General features: G+C 55.8%; 1 protein-coding gene across 2 annotated transcripts in view; it reads left to right on the forward strand.

Annotated features, from left to right (window-relative positions):
* The first annotated feature begins 2,820 nt into the window (after positions 1-2,820).
* Positions 2,821-24,983, forward strand: part of slc38a5b (solute carrier family 38 member 5b) — a 38,599-nt gene continuing 16,436 nt past the window's right edge. For both annotated transcript variants that reach the window (XM_041181427.1, XM_041181428.1), the window contains exons 1-7: positions 2,821-3,032; positions 6,044-6,128; positions 8,902-9,017; positions 11,032-11,105; positions 14,822-14,914; positions 18,084-18,165; positions 24,512-24,594. In XM_041181427.1, coding sequence (XP_041037361.1) covers positions 2,932-3,032; positions 6,044-6,128; positions 8,902-9,017; positions 11,032-11,105; positions 14,822-14,914; positions 18,084-18,165; positions 24,512-24,594 — 634 coding nt within the window. In that variant the 5' untranslated portion in view covers positions 2,821-2,931. The remainder of the gene's footprint in view (positions 3,033-6,043; positions 6,129-8,901; positions 9,018-11,031; positions 11,106-14,821; positions 14,915-18,083; positions 18,166-24,511; positions 24,595-24,983) is intronic.

Consider the following 24,983-nt stretch of genomic DNA (forward strand, 5'->3'; position numbering starts at 1 on the left):
GAGGAAGTTCCAGGATTGTGTCCGTGTGGTGTAGGTACACCCACCGCGCTGTTAGGGAGGGAGTTCCAGGATTGTGTCCGTGTGGTGTAGGTACACCCACCGTGCTGTTAGGGAGGGAGTTCCAGGATTGTGTCCGTGTGGTGTAGGTACACCCACCGCGCTGTTAGGGAGGGAGTTCCAGGATTGTGTCCGTGTGGTGTAGGTACACCCACCGTGCTGTTAGGGAGGGAGTTCCAGGATTGTGTCCCCGTGTGGTGTAGGTACACCCACCGTGCTGTTAGGGAGGGAGTTCCAGGATTGTGTCCGTGTGGTGTAGGTACACCCACCGCGCTGTTAGGGAGGGAGTTCCAGGATTGTGTCCGTGTGGTGTAGGTACACCCACCGCGCTGTTAGGGAGGGAGTTCCAGGATTGTGTCCGTGTGGTGTAGGTACACCCACCGCGCTGTTAGGGAGGGAGTTCCAGGATTGTGTCTGTGTGGTGTAGGTACACCCACCGCGCTGTTAGGGAGGGAGTTCCAGGATTGTGTCCCCGTGTGGTGTAGGTACACCCACCGCGCTGTTAGGGAGGGAGTTCCAGGATTGTGTCCGTGTGGTGTAGGTACACCCACCGCGCTGTTAGGGAGGGAGTTCCAGGATTGTGTCCCGTGTGGTGTAGGTACACCCACCGTGCTGTTAGGGAGGGAGTTCCAGGATTGTGTCCCGTGTGGTGTAGGTACACCCACCGTGTTGTTAGGGAGGGAGTTCCAGGATTTTGATCCAGCGACAGTGAAGGAACGGCCGATATATTTCCAAGTCGGGATGGTGAGGGGCTCGGAGGGGAACATGCAGGTGGTGATGTTCCCCGTGTGTCTGCTGCCCTTGTCCTTCTGGATGGTAGAGGTGGTGGGTTTGGGCGGCGCTGTCGAAGGAGCCTTGGCGAGTTGCTGCAGTGCATCTTGTAGATGGTACACACACTGCTGCCTCTGTGCGTCGGTGGTGGAGGGAGTGAATGTTTGTGGATGGGGAGCTGATCAAGCGGGGGCTGCTTTGTCCTGGACGGTGTCGAGCTTCTTGAGTGTTGTGGGAGCCGCACTCATCCAGGCAATTGGGGAGTGTCCCATCACACTCCTGACTTGTGCCTTGTAGATGGTGGACAGGCTTTGGGGGGAGTCAGGAGGTGAGTTACTCTCCGCAGGATTCCCAGCTGCTGAGCTGCTCTTGTAGCCACTGTATTTCTGTGGCTGTGTCCAGTTCAGTTTCTGGTCAGTGGTAACCCCCAGGATATTGATAGGGTATGTTGATACAGGAAACACAGCAAGATCCCACAAACAGCAATGTGATAATGACCCAGATCATCTGTTTTGAGTGGTGTTGATTGAGGGGTAAATATTGGCCTCAGGACACCAGGGTGAACTCCCGCTGCCGCACCCCCCCCTCCCCCCACCATCCCCCATAGGCCTTTAAATTTTCCCCCTCAATTACTTCTCCGATTCCCCCCCTTTTGAACGTTCCTATTGAATCTGCTTCCACCGCCCTTTCAGGCAGCGCCTTCCAGATCACCACAACTCGCTGCGTCAAACACATTCTCCTCATCTCCCCCCCCCACCCCCTCTGGATCTTTTACCGATTCTCTTCAATCTGTGACCCCCTCCCCCCACTCTGGTTACCGACCCTCCTGCCACTGGAAACAGTTTCTCCTCATTGACTCAATCCAAACCCCCTCGTGATTCTGAACGCCTCGATTCAATCTCCCCCCTTAACCTTCTCCGCTCTAAGGAGAACAATCCCGGCTCCTCCAGCGTCTCCACATTAAGTGAAGTCCCCTCACCCCTGGAACAGTTCTGGGTAAATCCCCTCCACACCCTCTGCAAACCCTTGACACCTTTCCTAAAGTGTGGACTCACGGGTCTCCAGCTGGGGGCTGAGCCCAGTGTTCCTGACCTCTGAACCTGTCCGCCACCTAGGGTCAGAGGTGAAATGCGGTACCTGGGTGAGCTGCAGGCTAGGCCAAGCTGTTGTTTGGTGTGGGGCTGGTGGGAGGGGGTGAGGGTGGGGTTCAGCACCCCCCCACCCATCAGAAGTTCACACCCTCAGAAGCTGAAGACTTGCAGGAGCAGCTCAGAGGCTGGGAATCCTGTGGCGAGTAACTCACCTTCCCGACTCCCCAAAGCCTATCCCCCACACTCGGAGCACTGTACTCAGTTCCGGTCTCCGTATCCCTCAAGGCACAAGTCAGGAGTGTGATGGGACACTCCCCACTTGCCTGGATGAGTTTCAGCTCCCACAACACTCAAGAAGCTCGACACCATCCAGGACACAGCAGCCCCGCTTGATCGGCACCCCATCCACCAACATTCACTCCCTCCAGCACTGACGCACAGGGGCAGCAGTGTGTGTACCATCTACAAGATGCACTGCAGCAACTCGCCAAGGCTCCTTCGACAGCGCCGCCCAAACCCACGACCTCTACCACCTAGAAGGACAAGGGCAGCAGACACATGGGGAACACCCACCACCTGCAAGTTCCCCTCCGAGCCCCTCACCATCCCGACTTGGAAATATATCGGCCATTCCTTCACTGTCGCTGGGTCAAAATCCTGGAACTCCCTCCCTAACAGCGCGGTGGGTGTACCTACACCACACGGGGACTGCAGTGGTTCAAGAAGGCAGCTCACCCCCCACCTTCTCAAGGGGCAATTAGGGATGGGCAATAAACGCTGGGCCCAGCCAGCGACACCCACATCCCATGAATGAATCTAAAAGAATAGAGGTGTCTGAGTTAGGGAAGATTTTTGTCCATAGTTGACCATTTTTGTTTATCTTTCTTTGCCTCTCTCTCAGGTTGAAGAGAAACATACCTCAGATTCCAGACAGACGTGAATAGATCTCCTGCAGATTCCCAACACAAACTTGCATCCGTATTTGTGAAATTAAAAAAAACCCAAAGAAAAGATGGAATTGGAGAAATTATCCAGCACGGAAGAGGGAGAAATGTTGAGCAATGGGAATCACTTGGGGGAGTTGAACCCGGAGAAGATGATGTTGAACGATGGGTAAGTGTGACAAGCTCTCTTCGTGCTCCCCAACATGACGCCCGGCTTTAACAGCTGTAAAGCAGTGAAACGAAACCATGTCACAACAAAACCCAGCTAGGGCGGCCCTCGACAGGTATCCAGTGGAAAAGTAGAGAGGATTATGTTAAATATAGATCAAACCTCGGTTAGACCACACTCGGAGCACTGTGCTCAGTTCCAGTCTCCGTATCCCTCAGTTAGACCACACTCGGAGCACTGTGCACAGTTCCGGTCTCCGTATCCCTCAGTTAGACCACACTCGGAGCACCATGCACAGTTCCGGTCTCCGTATCCCTGGGTTAGACCACATTCGGAGCACTGTGCACAGTTCCGGTCTCCGTATCCCTCGGTTAGACCACACTCGGAGCACTGTGCTCAGTTCCAGTCTCCGTATCCCTCAGTTAGACCACACTCGGAGCACCGTGCACAGTTCCAGTCTCCATATCCCTCGGTTAGACCACACTCGGAGCACTGTGCACAGTTCCGGTCTCCGTATCCCTCGGTTAGACCACACTTGGAGCACCGTGCACAGTTCCGGTCTCCGTATACCTCAGTTAGACACACTTGGAGCATTGAGTACAGTTCTGGTCTCCATATCCCTCAGTTATACCACACTTGGAGCACCGTGCTCAGTTTCATTCTCCGTATCCCTCAGTTAGACCACACTCGGAGCACTGTGCACAGTTCCAGTCTCCATATCCCTCAGTTAGACCACACTTGGAGCACTGTGCACAGTTCCGGTCTCCGTATCCCTGGGTTAGACCACATTCGGAGCACTGTGCACAGTTCCGGTCTCCGTATCCCTCGGTGAGACCACACTCTGAGCACTGTGCTCAGTTCCAGTCTCTGTATCCCTCAGTTAGACCACACTCGGAGCACTGTGCACAGTTCCGGTCTCTGTATCCCTCAGTTAGACCACACTCGGAGCACTGTGCACAGTTCCGGTCTCCGTATCCCTGGGTTAGACCACATTCGGAGCACTGTGCACAGTTCCGGTCTCCGTATCCCTCGGTTAGACCACACTCGGAGCACTCTGCACAGTTCCGGTCTCCGTATCCCCCTCGGTTAGACCACTCTCGGAGCACTGTGCACAGTTCCAGTCTCAAAATTATTAAAAATGATACAGATGCACAGGAGAAGCTACAAAGAACGGCTCACAAGGATTATCGCAGAACTGAGAGGTGAAAACTTATCAGGAAAGGCTGAACAGGCCGGGGCTCTTTACTCTATAAAAGAGAAGGCTGAGGGGGGTGACCTGATCGAGCTCTTTAAAATGATGGAGGGGGTTTCGATAGGGTCAGCGTAGAGAAGATGTTTCCACTTGTTGGGGGGAGACCAGAACTAGGGGTGGGCATCAATATAAGACAGTCCCTAATAAATCCAATCGGGGAATTCAGGAGAAACGTCTTTACCCAGGAGAGCGGGGAGAATGTAGAACTCACCCCCACAGGGAGGGGTCGAGGTGAATAGTGTTGATGTGTTTAAGGGCGGGGGGGGAGGCTGGATAAACACATGAGGGAGATTGAAATAGAGGGGCATGGGGATAAGGGGAGATGAAGACGGGGGGGGGAGTGAGATGTCAACTCTTTTCTTCTCTGCCGATGCTGCCAGACCTGCTGAGTTTTTCCAGGTAATTCTGTTTTTGTTGCCGTTAGAGTTCAGTTGGCAATGAGAATGAGATTGTGATGGTTATCAGTTTGTAAACAGTTGTTAAGACCTGGAGAATGACGTGGACTGTTCAATTCTCACGGAGTTGCCAGAATGTTTGCAGGATGTTAGCTGAGGTTATCAATCGCACTCATTTAGTCCCGGCCTAACCTTGACTCCGGATTAACCATTAACTTCAGTTTCACACTCTATCCCCCTCATACCTGTCCACGTGCCCTGATTCGCTGCCTGGTCTGAGAAAAAACAGAGCAGCAAAGACAGTACTTCCTCAGCACTGACCCTCCGACAGCGCGGCGCTCCCTCAGCACTGACCCTCCGACAGTGCGGCGCTCCCTCAGCACTGACCCTCCGACAGCGCGGCACTCCCTCAGCACTGACCCTCCGACAGCGCGGCGCTCCCTCAGCACTGACCCTCCGACAGCGCGGCGCTCCCTCAGCACTGACCCTCCGACAGCGGGGCGCTCCCTCAGCGCTGACCCTCCGACAGCGCGGCGCTCCCTCAGCGCTGACCCTCCGACAGTGCGGCGCTCCCTCAGCGCTGACCCTCCGACAGTGCGGCGCTCCCTCAGCGCTGACCCTCCGACAGCGCGGCGCTCCCTCAGCACTGACCCTCCGACAGTGCGGCGCTCCCTCAGCACTGACCCTCCGACAGTGCGGTGCTCTCCCAGCACTGACCCTCCGACAGTGCGTGCGCTCCCTCAGCACTGACCCTCGGACAGCGCGGCGCTCCCTCAGCGCTGACCCTCTGACAGTGCGGCGCTCCCTCAGCGCTGACCCTCCGACAGTGCGGCGCTCCCTCAGCACTGACCCTCCGACAGTGCGGCGCTCCCTCAGCACTGACCCTCCGACAGCGTGACGCTCCCTCAACACTGACCCTCCGACAGTGCGGCGCTCCCTCAGCACTGACCCTCCGACAGTGCTGCGCTCTCCCAGCACTGACCCTCCGACAGTGCGTGCGCTCCCTCAGCACTGACCCTCGGACAGTGCGGCGCTCCCTCAGCACTGACCCTCCGACAGTGCGGCGCTCCCTCAGCGCTGACCCTCCGACAGTGCGGCGCTCCCTCAGCTCTGACCCTCCGACAGTGCGGCGCTCCCTCAGCACTGACCCTCCGACAGCGTGACGCTCCCTCAACACTGACCCTCCGACAGTGCGGCGCTCCCTCAGCACTGACCCTCCGACAGCGTGGTGCCCTGGATTTAGCACGTGGGATAAGCCTTCCTGATGCATCTCCTCTCCATTCAGTGGCTGACAATGTAATGCCTCGAATGCTGCCAGTTCATGTTTGCACTCACCTGGAGAGTTTTCTCTGATGTTCCCCCAGTTATGAAGCCTGTGAATCCACTGCAGCCGAATGTGAAGAGTTCCTGCCTCACCTCTCCGAGAAGAAACAGATCCAGTTCACAGACGTAAGCAAAACCCTTCCACAGCCTTTACACTTTGTCAAGCCCAGTGAAGCGGTCGGCGGGGGAACTCTCCCTGAGAAACCCCCTGTGTGCTCCAGTGGGGAACTCTCCCTGAGAAACCCCTGCCTGCTCCAGTGGAGAACTCTCCCTGAGAAACCACTGTGTGCTCCAGTGGGGAACTCTCCCTGAGATACCCTGTGTGCTCCAGTGGAGAACTCTCCCTGAGATACCCTGTGTGCTCCAGTGGGGAACTCTCCCTGAGAAACCCCTGCCTGCTCCAGTGGGGAACTCTCCCTGAGATACCCATGTGTGCTCCAGTGGGGAGCTCTCCCTGAGATACCTCTGTATGCTCCAGTGGGGAACTCTCGCTGAGAAACCCCTGTGTGCTCCAGCGGGGAACTCTCCCTGAGATACCCCTGTGTGCTCCAGTGGGGAACTCTCCCTGAGAAACCCCCTGTGTGCTCCTGTGGGGAACTCTCCCCGAGAAACCCCTGTGTGCTCCAGTGGGGAACTCTCCCCGAGATAGCCCTGTGTGCTCCAGTGGGGAACTCTCCCTGAGAAACCCCTGCCTGCTCCAGTGGGGAACTCTCCCCGAGATACCCCTGTGTGCTCCAGTGGGGAACTCTCCCCGAGATACCCCTGTGTGCTCCAGTGGGGAACTCTCCCCGAGATAGCCCTGTGTGCTCCAGTGGGGAGCTCTCCCTGAGAAACCCCTGTGTGCTCCAGTGGGGAACTCTCCCTGAGAAACCCCTGCCTGCTCCAGTGGGGAACTCTCCCTGAGATACCCCTGTGTGCTCCAGTGGGGAACTCTCCCTGAGATACCCCTGTGTGCTCCAGTGGGGAACTCTCCCTGAGAAACCCCTATGTGCTCCAGTGGGGAACTCTCCCTGAGATCCCCCTGCCTGCTCCAGTGGGGAACTCTCCCTGAGAAACCCCTGTGTGCTCCAGTGGGGAACTCTCCCTGAGATACCCCTGTGTGCTCCAGTGGGGAGCTCTCCCTGAGAAACCCTGTGTGCTCCAGTGGGGAACTCTCCCTGAGAAACCCCTGCCTGCTCCAGTGGGGAACTCTCCCTGAGAAACCCCTGTGTGCTCCAGTGGGGAACTCTCCCTGAGAAACCCCTGTGTGCTCCAGTGGGGAACTCTCCCCGAGATAGCCCTGTGTGCTCCAGTGGGGAACTCTCCCTGAGAAACCCCTGTGTGCTCCAGTGGGGAACTCTCCCTGAGAAACCCCTGTGTGCTCCAGTGGGGAACTCTCCCTGAGAAACCCCTGCCTGCTCCAGTGGGGAACTCTCCCTGAGATACCCCTGTGTGCTCCAGTGGGGAACTCTCCCTGAGATACCCCTGTGTGCTCCAGTGGGGAACTCTCCCTGAGAAACCCCTGTGTGCTCCAGTGGGGAACTCTCCCTGAGAAACCCCTGTGTGCTCCAGTGGGGAACTCTCCCTGAGAAACCCCTGTGTGCTCCAGTGGGGAACTCTCCCTGAGAAACCCCTGTGTGCTCCAGTGGGGAGCTCTCCCTGAGATACCCCTGTGTGCTCCAGTGGGGAGCTCTCCCTGAGATACCCCTGTGTGCTCCAGTGGGGAACTCTCCCTGAGATCCCCCTGTGTGCTCCAGTGGGGAACTCTCCCCGATATACCCCTGTGTGCTCCAGTGGGGAACTCTCCCCGAGATACCCTTGTGTGCTCCAGTGGGGAACTCTCCCTGAGAAACCCCTGTGTGCTCCAGTGGGGAACTCTCCCCAAGATAGCCCTGTGTGCTCCAGTGGGGAACTCTCCCTGAGATACTCCTGTGTGCTCCAGTGGGGAACTCTCCCTGAGAAACCCCTGCCTGCTCCAGTGGGGAACTCTCCCTGAGAAACCCCCTGTGTGCTCCAGTGGGGAACTCTCCCTGAGAAACCCCTGTGTGCTCCAGTGGGGAACTCTCCCTGAGAAACCCCTGTGTGCTCCAGTGGGGAACTCTCCCTGAGATACCCCTGTGTGCTCCAGTGGGGAACTCTCCCTGAGATACCCCTGTGTGCTCCAACGGGGAACTCTCCCTGAGATACTCCTGTGTGCTCCAGTGGGGAGCTCTCCCTGAGAAACCACTGTGTGCTCCAGTGGGGAACTCTCCCTGAGATACCCCTGTGTGCTCCAGTGGGGAACTCTCCCTGAGAAACCCCTGTGTGCTCCAGTGGGGAACTCTCCCTGAGAAACCCCTGCGAACTCCAACGATTTCCGAATCCCCATCCGCCTCACGCTCTATTTTAAAATTCAAATCCCACTCGGGACCTGCTTTGGTAGGTTGTAACAGGAGGAGGCCATTTAGCCCCTCTCGAGCCTGTTACACAGGAACAGGCGGAGGCCATTCAGCCCCTCTTGCGCCCGTTACACAGGAACAGGAGGAGGCCATTCATCCCCTCTTGAGACTGTTACACAGGAACAGGAGGAGTCCATTCAGCAGTGCAATCAAGGACTTGGACTTTACTCTGTATCTACCCCGTGCTGTACCTGTCCTGGGAGTGTTTGATGGGGAGAGTGTGGAGGCAGCTTTACTCTGTATCTAACCCCGTGCTGTACCTGTCCTGGGAGTGTTTGATGGGGACAGTGTAGAGGGAGCTTTACTCTGTATCTAACCCCGTGCTGTACCTGTCCTGGGAGTGTTTGATGGGGACAGTATGGAGGGAGATTTACTCTGTGTGCTGGTGTCTGTAGGGAAACTGGTTTAAGGGGAGACGCACACTTGGGCATTTCTAGCCGCTGTCATACACCGAGTTTCTGATGGTTTCTCTTCCTCTACAGTTTGAAGGCAAGACCTCGTTCGGGATGTCTGTCTTCAACCTCAGCAACGCCATCATGGGCAGTGGCATTCTGGGCCTCGCCTATGCCATGTCCAACACAGGCCTTGTCGTGTTTGTGTGAGTATCGCTGCTCGTGCGCTTGTTGGGGGTGGGCAGGGAAGGGGGGGGAGCAGGGGGAGGTTCAGGAGAGTTGGCAGGGGGCGTTGTGGCTGCACCAACGGCCGGCTGGAGCTGAGCGCGTACCCTCGGGAAGCACCTCAACGGCCGCTCCAGAAGCCCTCGGTACAGCCATCACCTCAGCACCAGCCCGGGTTGGGGGCGAGGCAGTCGGCATGCAGTTCGACTGTATGAGGCATCGCGGTTGAGGTGAGCCCAGAGCTGCTTTGTAGCGGCAAGCGAGTGGCCGGCTGACGCTGCCAAAGGAAGGTTCCTGAAGCACTGACGTGTTTCTTCTTTTGGAAGTTGCAATAAACTCTCTGTCTTGCATCATTCCTGGCTCGGGCACTGTGCAGCTGGGACCTGTCCAAGTCGAGAAATCTGCACATAGTCACGGAGAGGAAGGGCCAGGCGACAGCCTTCCCGGTCCCTCACTAACAAGCCTGCGGGCAAAGACTCTGCATTTCAAAAGCTCCTTTCGCCACCTCAGGCCACACCGGACCTGGAGGTCAGGGAGAACTCCCCCCACCCCACCCCACCCTCCGCAGCCACAGCCAGCCTCTCTTCCCATAACAGCCGTGGACACTTTTACACCCGCAACAAAGGGGTCTCGGTTTGACGTCTCATCCTGAAAGACGGCATCTCCGACAGTGCAGCGCTCCCTCAGCGCTGACCCTCTGACAGTGCGGCGCTCCCTCAGCACTGACCCTCCGACAGTGCGGCGCTCCCTCAGCACTGACCCTCCGACAGTGCGGCGCTCCCTCAGCACTGACCCTCTGACAGTGCGGCGCTCCCTCAGCACTGACCCTCCGACAGTGCAGCGCTCCCTCAGTACTGACCCTCCGACAGCGCGGCGCTCCCTCAGCACTGACCCTCCGACAGTGCGGCACTCCCTCAGCACTGACCCTCCCACAGTGCGGCGCTCCCTCGGCACTGACCCTCCGACAGTGCAGCGCTCCCTCGGCACTGACAGTCCCACAGTGCGGCGCTCCCTCAGCACTGACCCTCCGACAGTGCGGTGCTCCCTCAGCACTGACCCTCCGACAGTGCGGCGCTCCCTCAGCACTGACCCTCCCACAGTGCGGCACTCCCTCAGCACTGACCCTCCCACAGTGCGGCGCTCCCTCGGCACTGACCCTCCGACAGTGCGGCGCTACCTCAGCACTGACCCTCCCACAGTGCGGCGCTCCCTCATCACTGACCCTCCGACAGCGCGGCGCTACCTCAGCACTGACCCTCCGACAGTGCGGCGCTCCCTCAGCACTGACTCCCTGACAGTTTGGCGCTCCCTCAGCACTGACCCTCCGACAGTGCAGCGCTCCCTCAGCACTGACCCTCCGACAGTGCGGCACTCCCTCAGCACTGACCCTCCGACAGTGCGGTGCTCCCTCAACACTGATGATCTGACAGCGCAGCACAGTCAAGATTAATTCCCTAACCAACATCACTAAAAACAGGTGACGTGGGTCATGACTACATGGCTGTTTGCAGGAGCTTGCTGTGCGCAAATTGGCTGCTGCGTTTCCCTGACTACAACAGAGAGCAGACTTCAGTGTCTCTCCTTCTTTGGCTGTGAGCAGTGTTGTTATATCCCGAGCTGGTGAAGGGTGCTGGAGAAATGCAAGTTCTTACTGAATATAACCAGGCGATGCGGTCTTTCATTCGCCCACTTGTCAGCTGTTTGGGGCCCTGCACTGTGGGGCTCGAGTCTTTGGAGTGGGGTTAGAATCCAAGACTGCCTGACCCATCCCCCGCCTCCCCCAATCACTGGCGCCGCACTTGAGGAATGGACATCTCGTAGCCCCCATCCCTGACTCAGTCCCGCGGGTATTTCTCAGTCTGTCCCACACTCTGAAGGAAGCCCGGGGGGTGGGGGAGGGGGCGGTGAACGAGTGTGGGTTGGAAGGGATGTCTCAGTAAGACAGGCGCAGTCGCAGTCGGCGCTGGCTCTAACTCTGTCTGTTTGCCGTTCCAGAATCTTGTTGATATGTATCGCCATGCTGTCTGCTTACTCCATCCACTTACTCCTCAGGTCGGCCGGATTTGTCGGTGAGCTTTACCACTTTTTCTCTTTCCTGGCACCTTCCCCACCACCACCCCCCCCACCCCAGGGCCAGCCTCCCAATGCCACCCCCTCACCCACACTAATATTCATCACACCAAAACTACATCGCCCTGTTTGTTATCTCTGTAACCTCCTCCAACCCTTCTACCCTCCCTATCTCTGTAACCTCCACCAACCCTTCTACCCTCTCTATCTCTGTAACCTCCACCAACCCTTCTACCCTCCCTATCTCTGTAACCTCCACCAACCCTTCTACCCTCCCTATCTCTGTAACCTCCACCAACCCTTCTACCCTCCCTATCTCTGTAACCTCCACCAACCCTTCTACCCTCCCTATCTCTGTAACCTCCACCAACCCTTCTACCCTCCCTATCTCTGTAACCTCCTCCAACCCTTCTACCCTCCCTATCTCTGTAACCTCCTCCAACCCTACACCCCTCCCTATCTCTGTAACCTCCACCAACCCTTCTACCCTCCCTATCTCTGTAACCTCCTCCAACCCTTCTACCCTCCCTATCTCTGTAACCTCCTCCAACCCTTCTACCCTCCCTATCTCTGTAACCTCCACCAACCCTTCTACCCTCTCTATCTCTGTAACCTCCACCAACCCTTCTACCCTCCCTATCTCTGTAACCTCCTCCAACCCTTCTACCCTCCCTATCTCTGTAACCTCCACCAACCCTTCTACCCTCCCTATCTCTGTAACCTCCACCAACCCTTCTACCCTCCCTATCTCTGTAACCTCCACCAACCCTTCTACCCTCTCTATCTCTGTAACCTCCACCAACCCTTCTACCCTCCCTATCTCTGTAACCTCCTCCAACCCTTCTACCCTCCCTATCTCTGTAACCTCCTCCAACCCTTCTACCCTCCCTATCTCTGTAACCTCCTCCAACCCTACAATCCTCCCCATCTCTGTAACCTCCTCCAACCCTACTAGCCTCCCTATCTCTGTAACTCCTCTAGCCCCTACACCCCTCCCTATCTCTGTAACCTCATCCAGCCCTGACAACCCTCCCTATCTCTGTAACCTCCACCAGCCCCTACACCCCTTCCTATCTCTGTAACCTCCTCCAGCCCCCTACAACCCTCCCTATCTCTGTAACCTTCTCCAGCCCGTACAACCCTCCCTATCTCTGTAACCTCCTCCAACCCTACAAACCTCCCCATCTTTGTAACCTCCTCCAACCCTTCTACCATCCCTATCTCTGTAACCTCCTCCAAACCACACAACCCTCCCTATCTCTGTAACCTCCTCCAGTCCTAATACCCTCCCTATCTCTGTAACTTCCTCCAACCCTACTACCCTCCCATCTCTGTAACCTCCTCCAAACCACACAACCCTCCCTATCTCTGTAACCTCCTCCAGTCCTAATACCCTCCCTCTCTGTAACTTCCTCCAACCCTACTACCCTCCCATCTCTGTAACCTCCTCCAAACCACACAACCCTCCCTATCTCTGTAACCTCCTCCAGTCCTAATACCCTCCCTATCTCTGTAACCTCCTCCAACCCTACAATCCTCCCCATCTCTGTAACCTCCTCCAACCCTACTAGCCTCCCTATCTCTGTAACTCCTCCAGCCCCTACACCCCTCCCTATCTCTGTAACATCCTCTAGTCCCCACAATCCTCACTATTTCTGTAACCTCCTCCAGTCCTAATACCCTCCCTATCTCTGTAACCTCCTCCAACCCTTCCTATCTCCATATCCTCCTCCAGCCCCTACACCCCTCCCTATCTCTGTAACCTCCTCCAACCCTACTAGCCTCCCTATCTCTGTAACTCCTCCAGCCCCTACACCCCTCCCTATCTCTGTAACATCCTCTAGTCCCCACAATCCTCACTATTTCTGTAACCTCCTCCAGTCCTAATACCCTCCCTATCTCTGTAACCTCCTCCAACCCTTCCTATCTCCATATCCTCCTCCAGCCCCTACACCCCTCCCTATCTCTGTAACCTCCTCCAACCCTTCCTATCTCCATATCCTCCTCCAGCCCCTACAACCCGCCCTATCTCTGTAACCTCCTCCAACCCTACTATCCTCCCTATCTCTGTAACTCCTCCAGCCCCTACAACCCTCCCTATCTCTGTAACCTCCTCCAGCCCCGACAACCCTCGCTATCTCTGTAACCTCCTCCAACCCTTCCTATCTCCATATCCTCCACCAGCCCCTACAACCCTCCCTATCTCTGTAACCTGCTCCAGCCCCTACAACCCTCCCTATCTCTGTAACCTGCTCCAGCCCCTACAACCCTATCTCTGTAACCTCACTCCAGCCCCTACAACCCTCCCTATCTCTGTAACCTCCTCCAGCCCCTACAACCCTCCCTATCTCTGTAACCTCCTCCAGCCCCTACAACCCTCCCTATCACTGTAGCTTCCTCCAGCCCCTACAACCCTCCCTATCTCTGTAACCTCCTCCAGCCCCTACACCCCTCCCTATCTCTGTAACCTCCTCCAGCCCCTACAACCGTCCCTATCTCTGTAACCTCCTCCAACCCCTAGACTCCTCCCTATCTCTGTAACCTCCTCCAGCCCTGACAACCCAGTGGTCAGGAACATATCCCACACCAGAACACAAAAATACAAGTAGTAAGGGAGCCCTGCACTGGGGGGGTCAGTAGGGAGGGAGCACCTCACGGTCGGAGGGGCAGTATTGAGGGAAAGCTGCGCTGTCGGAGGGTCAGTGCTGAGGGAGCGCCGCACTGTCGGAGGGTCAGTGCTGAGGGAGCGCCGCACTGTCGGAGGGTCAGAGCTGAGGGAGTGCCGCACTGTCGGAGGGTCAGTGCCGAGGGAGCGCCGCACTGTCGGAGGGTCAGTGCCGAGGGAGCGCCGCGCTGTCGGAGGGTCAGTGCTGAGGGAGCGCCGCACTGTCGGAGGGTCAGTGCTGAGGGAGAACCACACTGTCGGAGGGTCAGCGCTGAGGGAGCGCCGCACTGTCGGAGGGTCAGTGCTGAGGGAGAACCGCACTGTCGGAGGGTCAGCGCTGAGGGAGCGCCGCACTGTCGGAGGGTCAGCGCTGAGGGAGCGCCGCATTGTCGGAGGGTCAGCGCTGAGGGAGCGCCGCGTGTCGGAGGGTCAGTGCTGAGGGAGCGCCGCACTGTCGGAGGGTCAGTGCTGAGGGGCCCTGTTGCGACATGAGGTTCTGTGATCCCAGTGCGATCTCTGGGTAAATCACCTGCTTTGTTTCCTGCTTTCCAGCAGTGACCACGGCTCAAAAATAACTCCGTGAATATCGCTGAGGGGAGAGACGTGCTGCCGAAGCCTTTCATCCTGCACTCATCAGGATAAACACAAGAATGCCGGAGTTCAGACTATCACAAGAATCTATACTGCGGGGGAGGGGGGAAAGGGTGCTGATTGGTTGGCAAGTTGACTCCGATTCACTGAGGTGTGGCCATGGAGGAAGCTACATGTCTGGCACTTCTAGCCCGTGTTACCAGCCCAACTGGTTATCTTAACTTGGTTGTCCGTGTAACTATCGGCGCACTCAGGATTGCACTGCAAGTGCTGGCCCATTGGGAGTCGCCCTGAATTGCAGGCATTCTGTTTGGGTTTTGCAAGCCGTGTAAAGCATTTCAGAGGCCTTCTGAGGCCGTGAGAGATGGTGGATAGAAATTGCTCTGAGCTTTGAGGCATTTCTTCCTCCTGCTTGACTTTTGTACGTTCTGGTGAGCCCCTGTTCTCTCTTTCCTTTAGGAATCAGGGCCTACGAGCAGCTAGGCCACAAAGCGTTCGGGCAGCCTGGTAAAATCGTCACTGCTGTCATCATATCGTTGCACAACATTGGAGGTGAGATCTCGCTCGTCATTTTATTTCTGTCTCTGTGTCCCTCACTCTCGCAACACCAGGAGGAGGCCCCATTCAGCCCCCCTCCTCCTCGAGCCTGTTACACAGGAACAGGAGGAGGCCCCATTCAGCCCCTCTCCTCGAGCCTGTTACACAGGAACAGGAGGAGGCCCCATTCAGCCCCCCTCCTCCTCGAGCCTGTTACACAGGGACAGGAGGAGGCCCATTCAGCCCCTCTCCTTGAGCCTGTTACACAGGAACAGGAGGAGGCCCCATTCAGCCCCCCTCCTCCTCGAGCTTGTTACACAGGAACAGGAGGAGGCCCCATTCAGCCCCTCTCCTCGAGCCTGTTACACAGGAACAGGACGAGGCCATTCAGCCCACCTCTTGAGCCTGTTACACAGGAACAGGACGAGGCCATTCAGCCCCTCTCGAGCCTGTTACACAGGAACAGGACGAGGCCATTCAGCCCCTCTCGAGCCTGTTACACAGGAACAGGACGAGGCCATTCAGCCCACCTCTTGAGCCTGTTAGACAGGAACAGGAGGAGGCCATTCAGCCCCTCTCGAGCCTGTTACACAGGAACAGGAGGAGGCCATTCAGCCCCTCTCGAGCCTGTTACACAGGAAGAGGAGGAGGCCCATTCAGCCCTTTGAACCTGCTCCCTCAATCGATGAGGCTAATCTTGGCTCAGCTTGTAACCTCCAGAATTTAGAAGGTTCAGGAGGTGATTTGATCGAGGTTTTCAAGATATTCAAGAAGCAGACAGGGTCGATAGAGAGAAACTGTTTCCTGCTGGTTGGGGGAGTCTGGGACTAGGGGGCAGAGTCTAAAAAAAGGAGAGAGAGACCATTAAGGAGAGAAAAGGGGAAAGACTCCTATACACAAAGGGTGGTCGGAGTTTGAAACTCTCTTCCACTAAAGGCAATTGATGCTGGGTCAGTTAATTCTAAATCGAGTTTTGTTATCCAAAAGTATTAAGGGATATGGGGTGAAGGTGGATAGATGGATGTAGGCCACAGATCAGACTTGATCTCATTGAATGGTGCAAAAGGCTTGACAGGGCTGAATGGCCTCTTCCTGTTCCTGTGTAACAGGCTCGAGGGGCTGAATGGGCCTCCTCCTGTTCCTGTGTAACAGGCTCGAGGGGCTGAATGGGCCTCCTCCTGTTCCTGTGTAACAGGATCGAGGGGCTGAATGGCCTCCTCCTGTTCCTGTGTAACAGGATCGAGGGGCTGAATGGCCTCCTCCTGTTCCTGTGTAACAGGATCGAGGGGCTGAATGGGCCTCCTCCTGTTCCTGTGTAACAGGCTCGAGGGGCTGAATGGGCCTCCTCCTGTTCCAGTGTAATGGGCTCAAGAGGGGCAATGACCATCTCAACAAGAGAGAATCCAACCATCCCCCCTAGACATTCAATGGCATTACCATCACTGAATCCCCCACTCTCAACATCCTTGGGGTTACCATTGACCAGAAACTGAACTGGACCCAACCATATAAATACTGTGGCTATAAGAGCAGGTCAGAGACTGGAAATCCTGCGGAGAGTAACTCACCTCCTGACTCCCCAAAGGTTGTCCACCATCTATAAGGCACAAGTCTAGAATGTGATGGAATACTCCCCACTTGCCTGGATGAGTGCAGCTCCCACAACACTCAAGAAGCTTAACACCATCCAGGACAAAGCAGCCTCGCTTGATCGGCTCCCCATCCACAAACATTCACTCCCTCCACCACCAAAGCACAGTAGCAGCAGTGTGTGTACCATCTACAAGATGCACTGCAGCAACTCGCCAAGGCTCCTTCGACAGCGCCGCCCAAACCCGCGACCTCTACCACCTAGAAGGACAAGGGCAGCAGACACATGGGGAACACCACCGCCTGCAAGTTCCCCTCCGAGCCCCACACACACCATCCCGACTTGGAAATATATCGGCTGTTCCTTCACTGTCGCTGGGTCAAAATCCTGGAACCTAACAGCGCTGTGGGTGTACCTACACCACACGGGGACTGCAGCAGCTCAAGAAGGTGGCTCACCCACCCCCACCTTCTCGAGGGGGCATTTAGGGATGGGTAATAAGTGCTGGGCTCACTAGCGACATCCACAGTCTATAAACGAATGAAAAAAGGGTCAGTCGATGAATGCTGAGTTAGTGGACCAGTAATCCAGAGGACTGGATAATGCTCCTGTGACATCAGTACAGATTGCAACTTGACAGCTGTGGAGAGGGGACTTAAACTCAAGCAGTGAATCTGGAACATTGACAACCAGGTCGCTTCTTTCAGTAAAAGTTTCTCATTTCGCACTCATCCGGACAGATGCCAAATTTCAGGCGGTGTCCATTTATATCGCGTGAGAAAAAGGGTGGGTGATGGGTTGGCCAGCAGACTCTGATTGGCTGAGGTGCTGCCAAGGGGAACGCGCCCCTGGGAAATCCGGATGTTGAATTCTGCCAGTGTCACTAACAGCGAGTGCGAAATGTTTCCAAATGGTTGTAAAAAAAACCCATGTGGCCCACGAGGGAGGGTGGGAAATCTGCCACCTTTACCCGGTCTGGTCTACCCTTCACTGCACAACCATGTGGTCGAGTCATGACTGCCCTCAAGGGCAATCCGAGATGGGTAATAACCTCGCCAGTGATGCTCGTGTCCCAAGGAGGCGTAAAACAGACAAATCCCGGTTGGATTTCTGTGTGTGAGTACATAGGGCAGGCCTGGATAGAGTGGACGTGGGGAAGATGTTTCCATTAGTAGGAGAGACAAGGACCCGAGGGCACAGCCTCAGAGTAAAGGGAAGACCTTTTACAACAGAGATGAGGAGAAACTTCTTTAGCCAGAGAGTGGTGAATCTGTGGAATTCATTGCCACAGAAGGCTGTGGAGGCCGGGTCATTGAGCGTATTTAAGACCGAGTTAGATAGGTTCTTGATTGGTAAGGGGGTCAAAGGTTACGGGGAGAAGGCGGGAGAATGGGGTTGAGAAACTTATCAGCCGTGATTGAATGGCGGAGCAGACTCGATGGGCCGATTGGCCTAATTTCTGCTCCTACGTCTTATGGTCTCTCCGTACTGCTCACGTGATTGGATTTGTGCTGAAGTCTCTCTTTGCGATGAGGAATATCGTTGACTGGTGTTTGTAACTCCTCTCTCTTTCTCTCTCGGCTCCTTTTCTAGCCATGTCGAGTTACCTATACATCGTGAAGTATGAACTCCCGCTTGTCATTCAGGCTTTCCTTCAGCTACAAGAGAACAACCGGTGAGTCGTAGTGACAGGTGGAGCACGCTCCCCACCGCTCAGTGAGATCGTGGCTGATCCTGTCAGCCCCGCTTCCCTCGTCCTGTCCCTCGGTGTCCGAAGATCTCCCGATCGGCGTCTCGAATCTACTCGCCGACTGAGCCTCCTCAGGGGTTGAGAATTCCAAAGACTCTCAACCCCCCCGGAGTGAAGAAATTTCTCCTCCTCTCAGTCCAAGATGGCCGACCCCTTAACCTGACACTGTCACCCCTGGGGGGTGTGGGGGTGGGTGGGGGGGGGAAACAGCCTCTCAGCATCGACCCTCTCTAACCCCCTCAGACATTTCACAGTGAGATCACCCTTGTTCATTTATTCCGTGAGGCCTTGACTGATCATATCTCATCTCTATCCAGACGTTTTCGCTCCTTTCCCCTAAATACCCTTATGCGACAACTATTGATCAACCGATTGTTCAAAATTTAAGTCATTACTGCTGCAAAAGAGGCACTCCGTTGAATCTTTTCATCCAGCACTCATCTGGGCAGTCTCATCAGAATACCAAATCTCAAAGGCAACAATAATTTATACTGCACGAGAAGAGAGGGCTGATTGGTTGTCCCAGCTACGACTGATAGGGAAGCAGACTCTGATTGGTAGAGGCATTGCCAACTCCAAATCAGGGTCCACTTGCCAAGCAATCAGCACTCTCTTCCCATGCAGTATAAATTGTTGTTTCCCCTTGAGATTTGGTATTCTTGCAAACCTGTCCAGATGAGTGCTCGACAAAAAGGTTCAACTGTATGTCTCTTTTTTTTTCCCCAGATTCTGACCTATCAGGCGACTATTAAAGTGATTAATTGGGCTAGCATCTACAGCTCTTTGTGGGAGAGAGTTCCACAGTCACTTCCACCCTGTCTTGTGATGAAGTGTTTCCTAATTTCTCGGCTGAGTCTACCTGGTTCTGATTTTGCTGTGATGTGCCCCTTATCCTTCGGTGGTCCTGCGGAGCAGTGGGCAGTGTCGCTACCTCTGAAGCAGAAGCCCCAGGTTTGAGTCCCACTCCAGGACTTGATGGTCGGGGAAGGAGCATTCATAATGAGGCCAAACAGGTTAAGTGTCAGCCTGTAAGTCCTTCCAACGCATATGGCAATGACAGACAGTGAGAGCGGGAGAGATTCCTGGTCAGCCATTGATAGAAAGAAAAACTGGAGCTTCTACCATCACTACGACATCATCCACGGAGGACCAGACTCGCCCCGCGGAGGTCCAGACTCTCCCCCCCGCGCCCCCCCACCGGCGGTCCAGACTCGCCCCACAGAGGTCCAGACTTGCCCCACAATTGTCTAGAATCATCCATAATTGTCAGGACTTTCCCTTGCTAGTCTAGACCTGCCCACGATGGTCTAGACTCACTCATAATGGTCTAGACTCACCCACAATGGCCTAGACGCATTCACAATGGCCTAGACGCATTCACAATGGCCTAGGCTCACCCACAATGGCCTAGACTCACCCACAATGGCCTAGGCTCATCCACAATAGCTTAGACTCACCCACAATGGCCTAGACTCACCCACAATGGCCTAGGCTCACCCACAATGGCCTAGGCTCACCCACAATGGCCTAGGCTCACCCACAATGGCCTAGACTCATTCACAATGGCCTAGACTCACCCACAATGGCCTAGGCTCACCCACAATGGCCTAGACACATTCACAGTGGTCTAGACACACTTACAATGGCCTAGACTCACTCACGATGGCCTAGACACATTCACAGTGGTCTAGACACACTCACAATGGCCTAGACTCACTCACAATGGCCTAGACACACTCACAATGGAGTAGACTCACTCACAACGGCCTACGCTCATCCACAATGGCCTAGACACACTCACAATGGAGTAGACTCACTCACAACTGCCTACACTCACCCACAATGGCCTAGGCTCACACACAATGGCCTAGGCTCACCCACAATGGCCTAGGCTCACCCACAATAGCCTAGGCTCACCCGCAATAGCCTAGGCTCACCCACAATGGCCTAGACTCACACACAATGGCCTAGACTCACCCACAATGGCCTAGACACATTCACAGTGGTCTAGACACACTCACAATGGCCTAGACTCACTCACAATGGCCTAGACTCATTCACAATGGCCTAGACACATTCACAATGGCCTAGACACACTCACAATGGCCTAGACATATTCACAATGGTCTAAGCCCAGCCGCAATGGTCTAGACTCGCCCTTGACAGTCTCGAGACGACCACAGTGGTCTAGACTGACTGTGCGATGCTCTAGATTTGTGCGTGAGGGATGGCACTGCTGCTCTGTATCCCAGCAAGTCAACACCCTGGGGGAAGGAAGGGTTAAAAACCAAATTAGGTTTTATGACCTTAAAGCAGCATTCTTGTTTGATGTGGTTGATGGATACTGAACGGTGTTGGGGTGAGAAGCCAAACTCTGGTTGCAGTCTGACAGGATTTGGCATTCAGGAACTGAAGCTATTTCCTAACATGTGATGGCAGTTTAGTATTTGGGCGTTATTTTTAACCGTGAGTTTCTGGAACATTCTGTTCCTGCTCCTGCTCCACGCCTGGCTGATCCAAGGAATCATTTGGACTGTGAGAAATTAATGATGCCAAACTTTGCCCCCAGAGATCCACAACAACAACTTGCCTAGCTCTAGCGCCTTTAACCTTGCCAACGTCCCAAGGCACTTCACAAGAGCGTAAGTCAGACAGATTTTGACCCCGGGCCACATGAGGGTATGTTGGGGAATGGCGTCCAGAAGCTCAGTCAAAGAGGCCAGTTTTAAGGAGCATCCTAAAGGAGGGGAGAGAGAGAGAAAGCCGGAGAATTTAGGGAGGGAATTCCAGAGCTCAGGGCCCCCCCAGGCAGCTGAAGGCCCGGCCGCCAATGGTGGAGCGATGGGAATCGGGGGATGGTCAAGAGGCCGGAATTGGAGGAGCGCAGAGATCTCAGAGTGTTGTAGGAGGTTACAGAGATAGGGAGGGGTGTAGGGGCTGGAGGAGGTTACAGAGATAGGGAGGGCTGTAGGGGCTGAAGGAGGTTACAGAGATAGGGGTAGTTGTAGGGGCTGGAGGAGGTTACAGAGATAGGGAGGGTTGTAGGGGCTGGAGGAGGTTACAGAGATAGGGAGGGTTGTAGGGGCATGGAGGAGGTTACAGAGATAGGGAGGGGTGTAGGGGCTGGAGGAGGTTACAGAGATAGGGATGGTTGAAGGGGCCGGAGGAGGGTACAGAGATAGGGAGGGGTGTAGGGGCTGGAGGAGGTTACAGAGATAGGGAGGGCTGTAGGGGCTGAAGGAGGTTACAGAGATAGGAGGGCTGTAGGGGCTGAAGGAGGTTACAGAGATAGGAGGGTTGTAGGGGCTGGAGGAGGTTACAGAGATAGGAGGGCTGTAGGGGCTGAAGGAGGTTACAGAGATAGGAGGGTTGTAGGGGCTGGAGGAGGTTATAGAGATAGGGAGAGGTGTAGTCGCTGGAGGAGGTTACAGAGATACGGAGGGGTGTAGGGGCTGGAGGAGGTTACAGAGACAGGGAGGGGTATAGGGGGCTGGAGGAGGCTACAGAGATAGGGAGGGTTATAGGGGCTGGGGGAGGTTACAGAGATAGGGAGGGGTGTAGGGGCTGGAGGAGGTTACAGAGATAGGGAGGGGTGTAGGGGCTGGAGGAGGTTACAGAGATAGGGAGGGTTGTAGGGGCTGGAGGAGGATACAGAGATAGGGAGGGGTGTTGCGGCTGGAGGAGGTTACAGAGATAGGGAGGGGTGTAGTCGCTGGAGGAGGTTACAGAGATAGGGAGGGGTTTAGGGGCTGGAGGAGGTTACAGAGATAGGGAGGGGTGTAGGGGGCTGGAGGAGGTTACAGAGATAGGGAGCGGTGTAGTCACTGGAGGAGGTTACAGAGATAGGGAGGTGTGTAGGGGCTGGAGGAGGTTACAGAGATAGGGAGGGTGTAGGGGCTGGAGGAGGTTACAGAGACAGGGAGGGGTATAGGGGGCTGGAGGAGGCTACAGAGATAGGGAGGGTTGTAGGGGCTGGGGGAGGTTACAGAGATAGGGAGGGTTGTAGTCGCTGGAGGAGGTTACAGAGATAGGGAGGGGTGTAGGGGCTGGAGGAGGTTACAGAGATAGGGAGGGGTGTAGGGGCTGGATGAGGTTACAGAGATAGGGAGGGGTGTAGGGGCTGGAGGAGGTTACAGAGATAGGGAGGGTTGTAGGGGCTGGAGGAGGATACAGAGATAGGGAGGGGTGTAGTCGCTGGAGGAGGTTACAGAGATAGGGAGGGGTGTAGTCGCTGGAGGAGGTTACAGAGATGGGGAGTGGTCAAGGAGGCCAGGGAGGGATTTGAAAACGTGGATGAGAATTTTAGCTGTATATTAGTTAAGTATTTTATTACATCCGGGCAGTGGGTATTAACTGGGGAATCACTTGTGCTTCAGACTGAAAAAATACTGTTTGCTGTGTCTGGAGGTGCAGAGGCACACAATGTAAATAAACGCTTATAAAGTGTGCCAGGCTGAAGCTGCAGCTCTCCCCTTGACTGCCTGGCCTCCGGGAGCAGAGCAGAGGACTTTGAAAGGGGGGGTTGCTGGTGGAGGGGGGCTGGCAGTGTAGTTTGAGGAGCGCGGTGGGGGGGTGGTGGGGACGGTGATGATGGGTGAGTGGGAACGTGATGCGATTTAGCGCGGCCCGTGCACTGCGATCAGAATGGGGTGCTAAATCGATCGAGCGGGTGCCCGGAAGGAGACATGGCTGCCTGGTTGTAAGGCCACACGGAGGCAAGGTTGGGGTGGGGGGGGGGGAGATGGGCAGATGACACTAGGTGCCCGCTGGCTATGGGGTCGGAGCACGGGGCGGCACAGCTGGACACGCCTGGCGGCTCCCCAGACTCGATTTGTATCGGGGGAAAGGTAACGCGGGGACAGGGATGGCCTGAATGAGTTAAAACACTGAAGCCGAGGGAAAAGGACTTGCCAAGCGGTGCTGGAGCCAACAACCCCAGTGGCAATCGGGCACAGATTCCTAACTATATATGGAGTGTTCCCAGTTCGCAGCTGAAACCTTGCACTGCATTCACGTGGCCCCCTTACTAAAGGGCGGCGGAGTAGGTGGGGGCGGGGAGAGTGGGTGACATGGTGAGGCCTGGTCCAGCTCGGCCTGCTGCTGTGAGACCCCAGCGCAAGAGCTGACTTAAAGCAGCAAGTTTCACTCTTTAACCCTTCCGGTGCTGTTCGGAGGCCCCGGATGTCCTCCGAGCTGGAGGGACCTGGAAGCCCGCGCTCCTGCGTCGGCCCTGTCACCCCCAACCACTCCCCCCTCCCACGGTGGGGGGGGCGCCGTCACAGAAGCATGGCAACCAACAGGGGCACATCAAGATCCCACGGTGGATCGGCGGGATGAATGTCGAACCGGGGGCTGCGGGGGTGGGGGGGTGGAGAACTCCCTCTCGTTCCTCACCCGGTCACGGGGGGCGGTGGGGGGGCGGATTGTTTGACGTCCAGCGTGATGTAGCAGTCCGCCACGTCTGTGCAGCCGCTTACCGTCGGCTCAGTGCCCTCTGTGGAGTTTCGCTGATTCCCAACGCCCCATATCCCAACCTGCGCCAAGTCCCCTCCGCACCCCACAACCCCCCAACCAAACCCCCTACCCACCGTCCTCATTCCCTCACTCACCAGCACTCACCCCCCGTTTGGCACCGGTTCAATTATAAAATTCTCGTCCCTGCTTTCAAATCCCTCCATGGTCTCGCCTCCTCCCTATCACTGTAACCTCCTCCTGCCCCCTACACCCCTCCCTATCTCTGTAACCTCCTCCAGCCCCTACAACCCTCCCTATCTCTGTAACCTCCTCCTGCCCCCTACACCCCTCCCTATCTCTGTAACCTCCTCCAGCCCCCTACAACCCTCCCTATCTCTGTAACCTCCTCCAGCCCCTACACCCCTCCCTATCTCTGTAACCTCCTCCAGCCCCTACACCCCTCCCTATCTCTGTAACCTCCTCCAGCCCCTACAACCCCTCCCTATCTCTGTAACCTCCTCCAGCCCCTAAAACCATCCCTATCTCTGTAACCTCCTCCAGCCCCTACACCCCTCCCTATCTCTGTAACCTCCTCCAGCCCCTACACCCCTCCCTATCTCTGTAACCTCCTCCAGCCCCCTACAACCCTCCCTATCTCTGTAACCTCCTCCAGCCCCCTACAACCCTCCCTATCTCTGTAACCTCCTCCAGCCCCCTACAACCCTCCCTGTCTGGAAGGAAAGAAGAAGTTTTTGTAACCTTGTGAATTTTTCCTGTTTGCGATTCTGATTTGTTTTCTCTCTGTGTTCTGTTCCAGAATGTGGTACATGAATGGGAACTATTTAATTGTTATTGTCAGCATCCTCATCATTTTGCCTCTTGCACTCATGCGTCAGCTCGGTAAGTGACAGACCGGGGCCTGTGTTCCCTCCAGTGCTGAAGATTAAGGGGTGATCCGATCGAGGGGCTTAAGATGGTTAAGGGATTCGATGGGGTCGACAGAGAGAAACTATTCCCTCTGCTGGGGAGGGGGTGTTGGGGAGTCCAGATCGAGGGGGGGGTTGCGGAACCTTAAACTGAGAGCCAGGCCGTTCGGGGGGGGGGGGGGATGTCAGGAAGCATTCCTTCACACAAAGAGGTTTGGGAATCTGGACCTCTCTCCCCCCTACAGGAACCTGTTCAGGCTGGGGAGGAGTGGCGGGGGGGAGGGGGTTCATTTGGAACTTACAGAAGTGAGATTGAATGGATTTTTGTTGGGTGAGGGGGATTATGAGGAGCTCTGGTGTTGC

This window comes from Carcharodon carcharias (genome assembly GCF_017639515.1).
Source record: "Carcharodon carcharias isolate sCarCar2 chromosome 35 unlocalized genomic scaffold, sCarCar2.pri SUPER_35_unloc_4, whole genome shotgun sequence".
NCBI lineage: Eukaryota > Metazoa > Chordata > Chondrichthyes > Lamniformes > Lamnidae > Carcharodon > Carcharodon carcharias.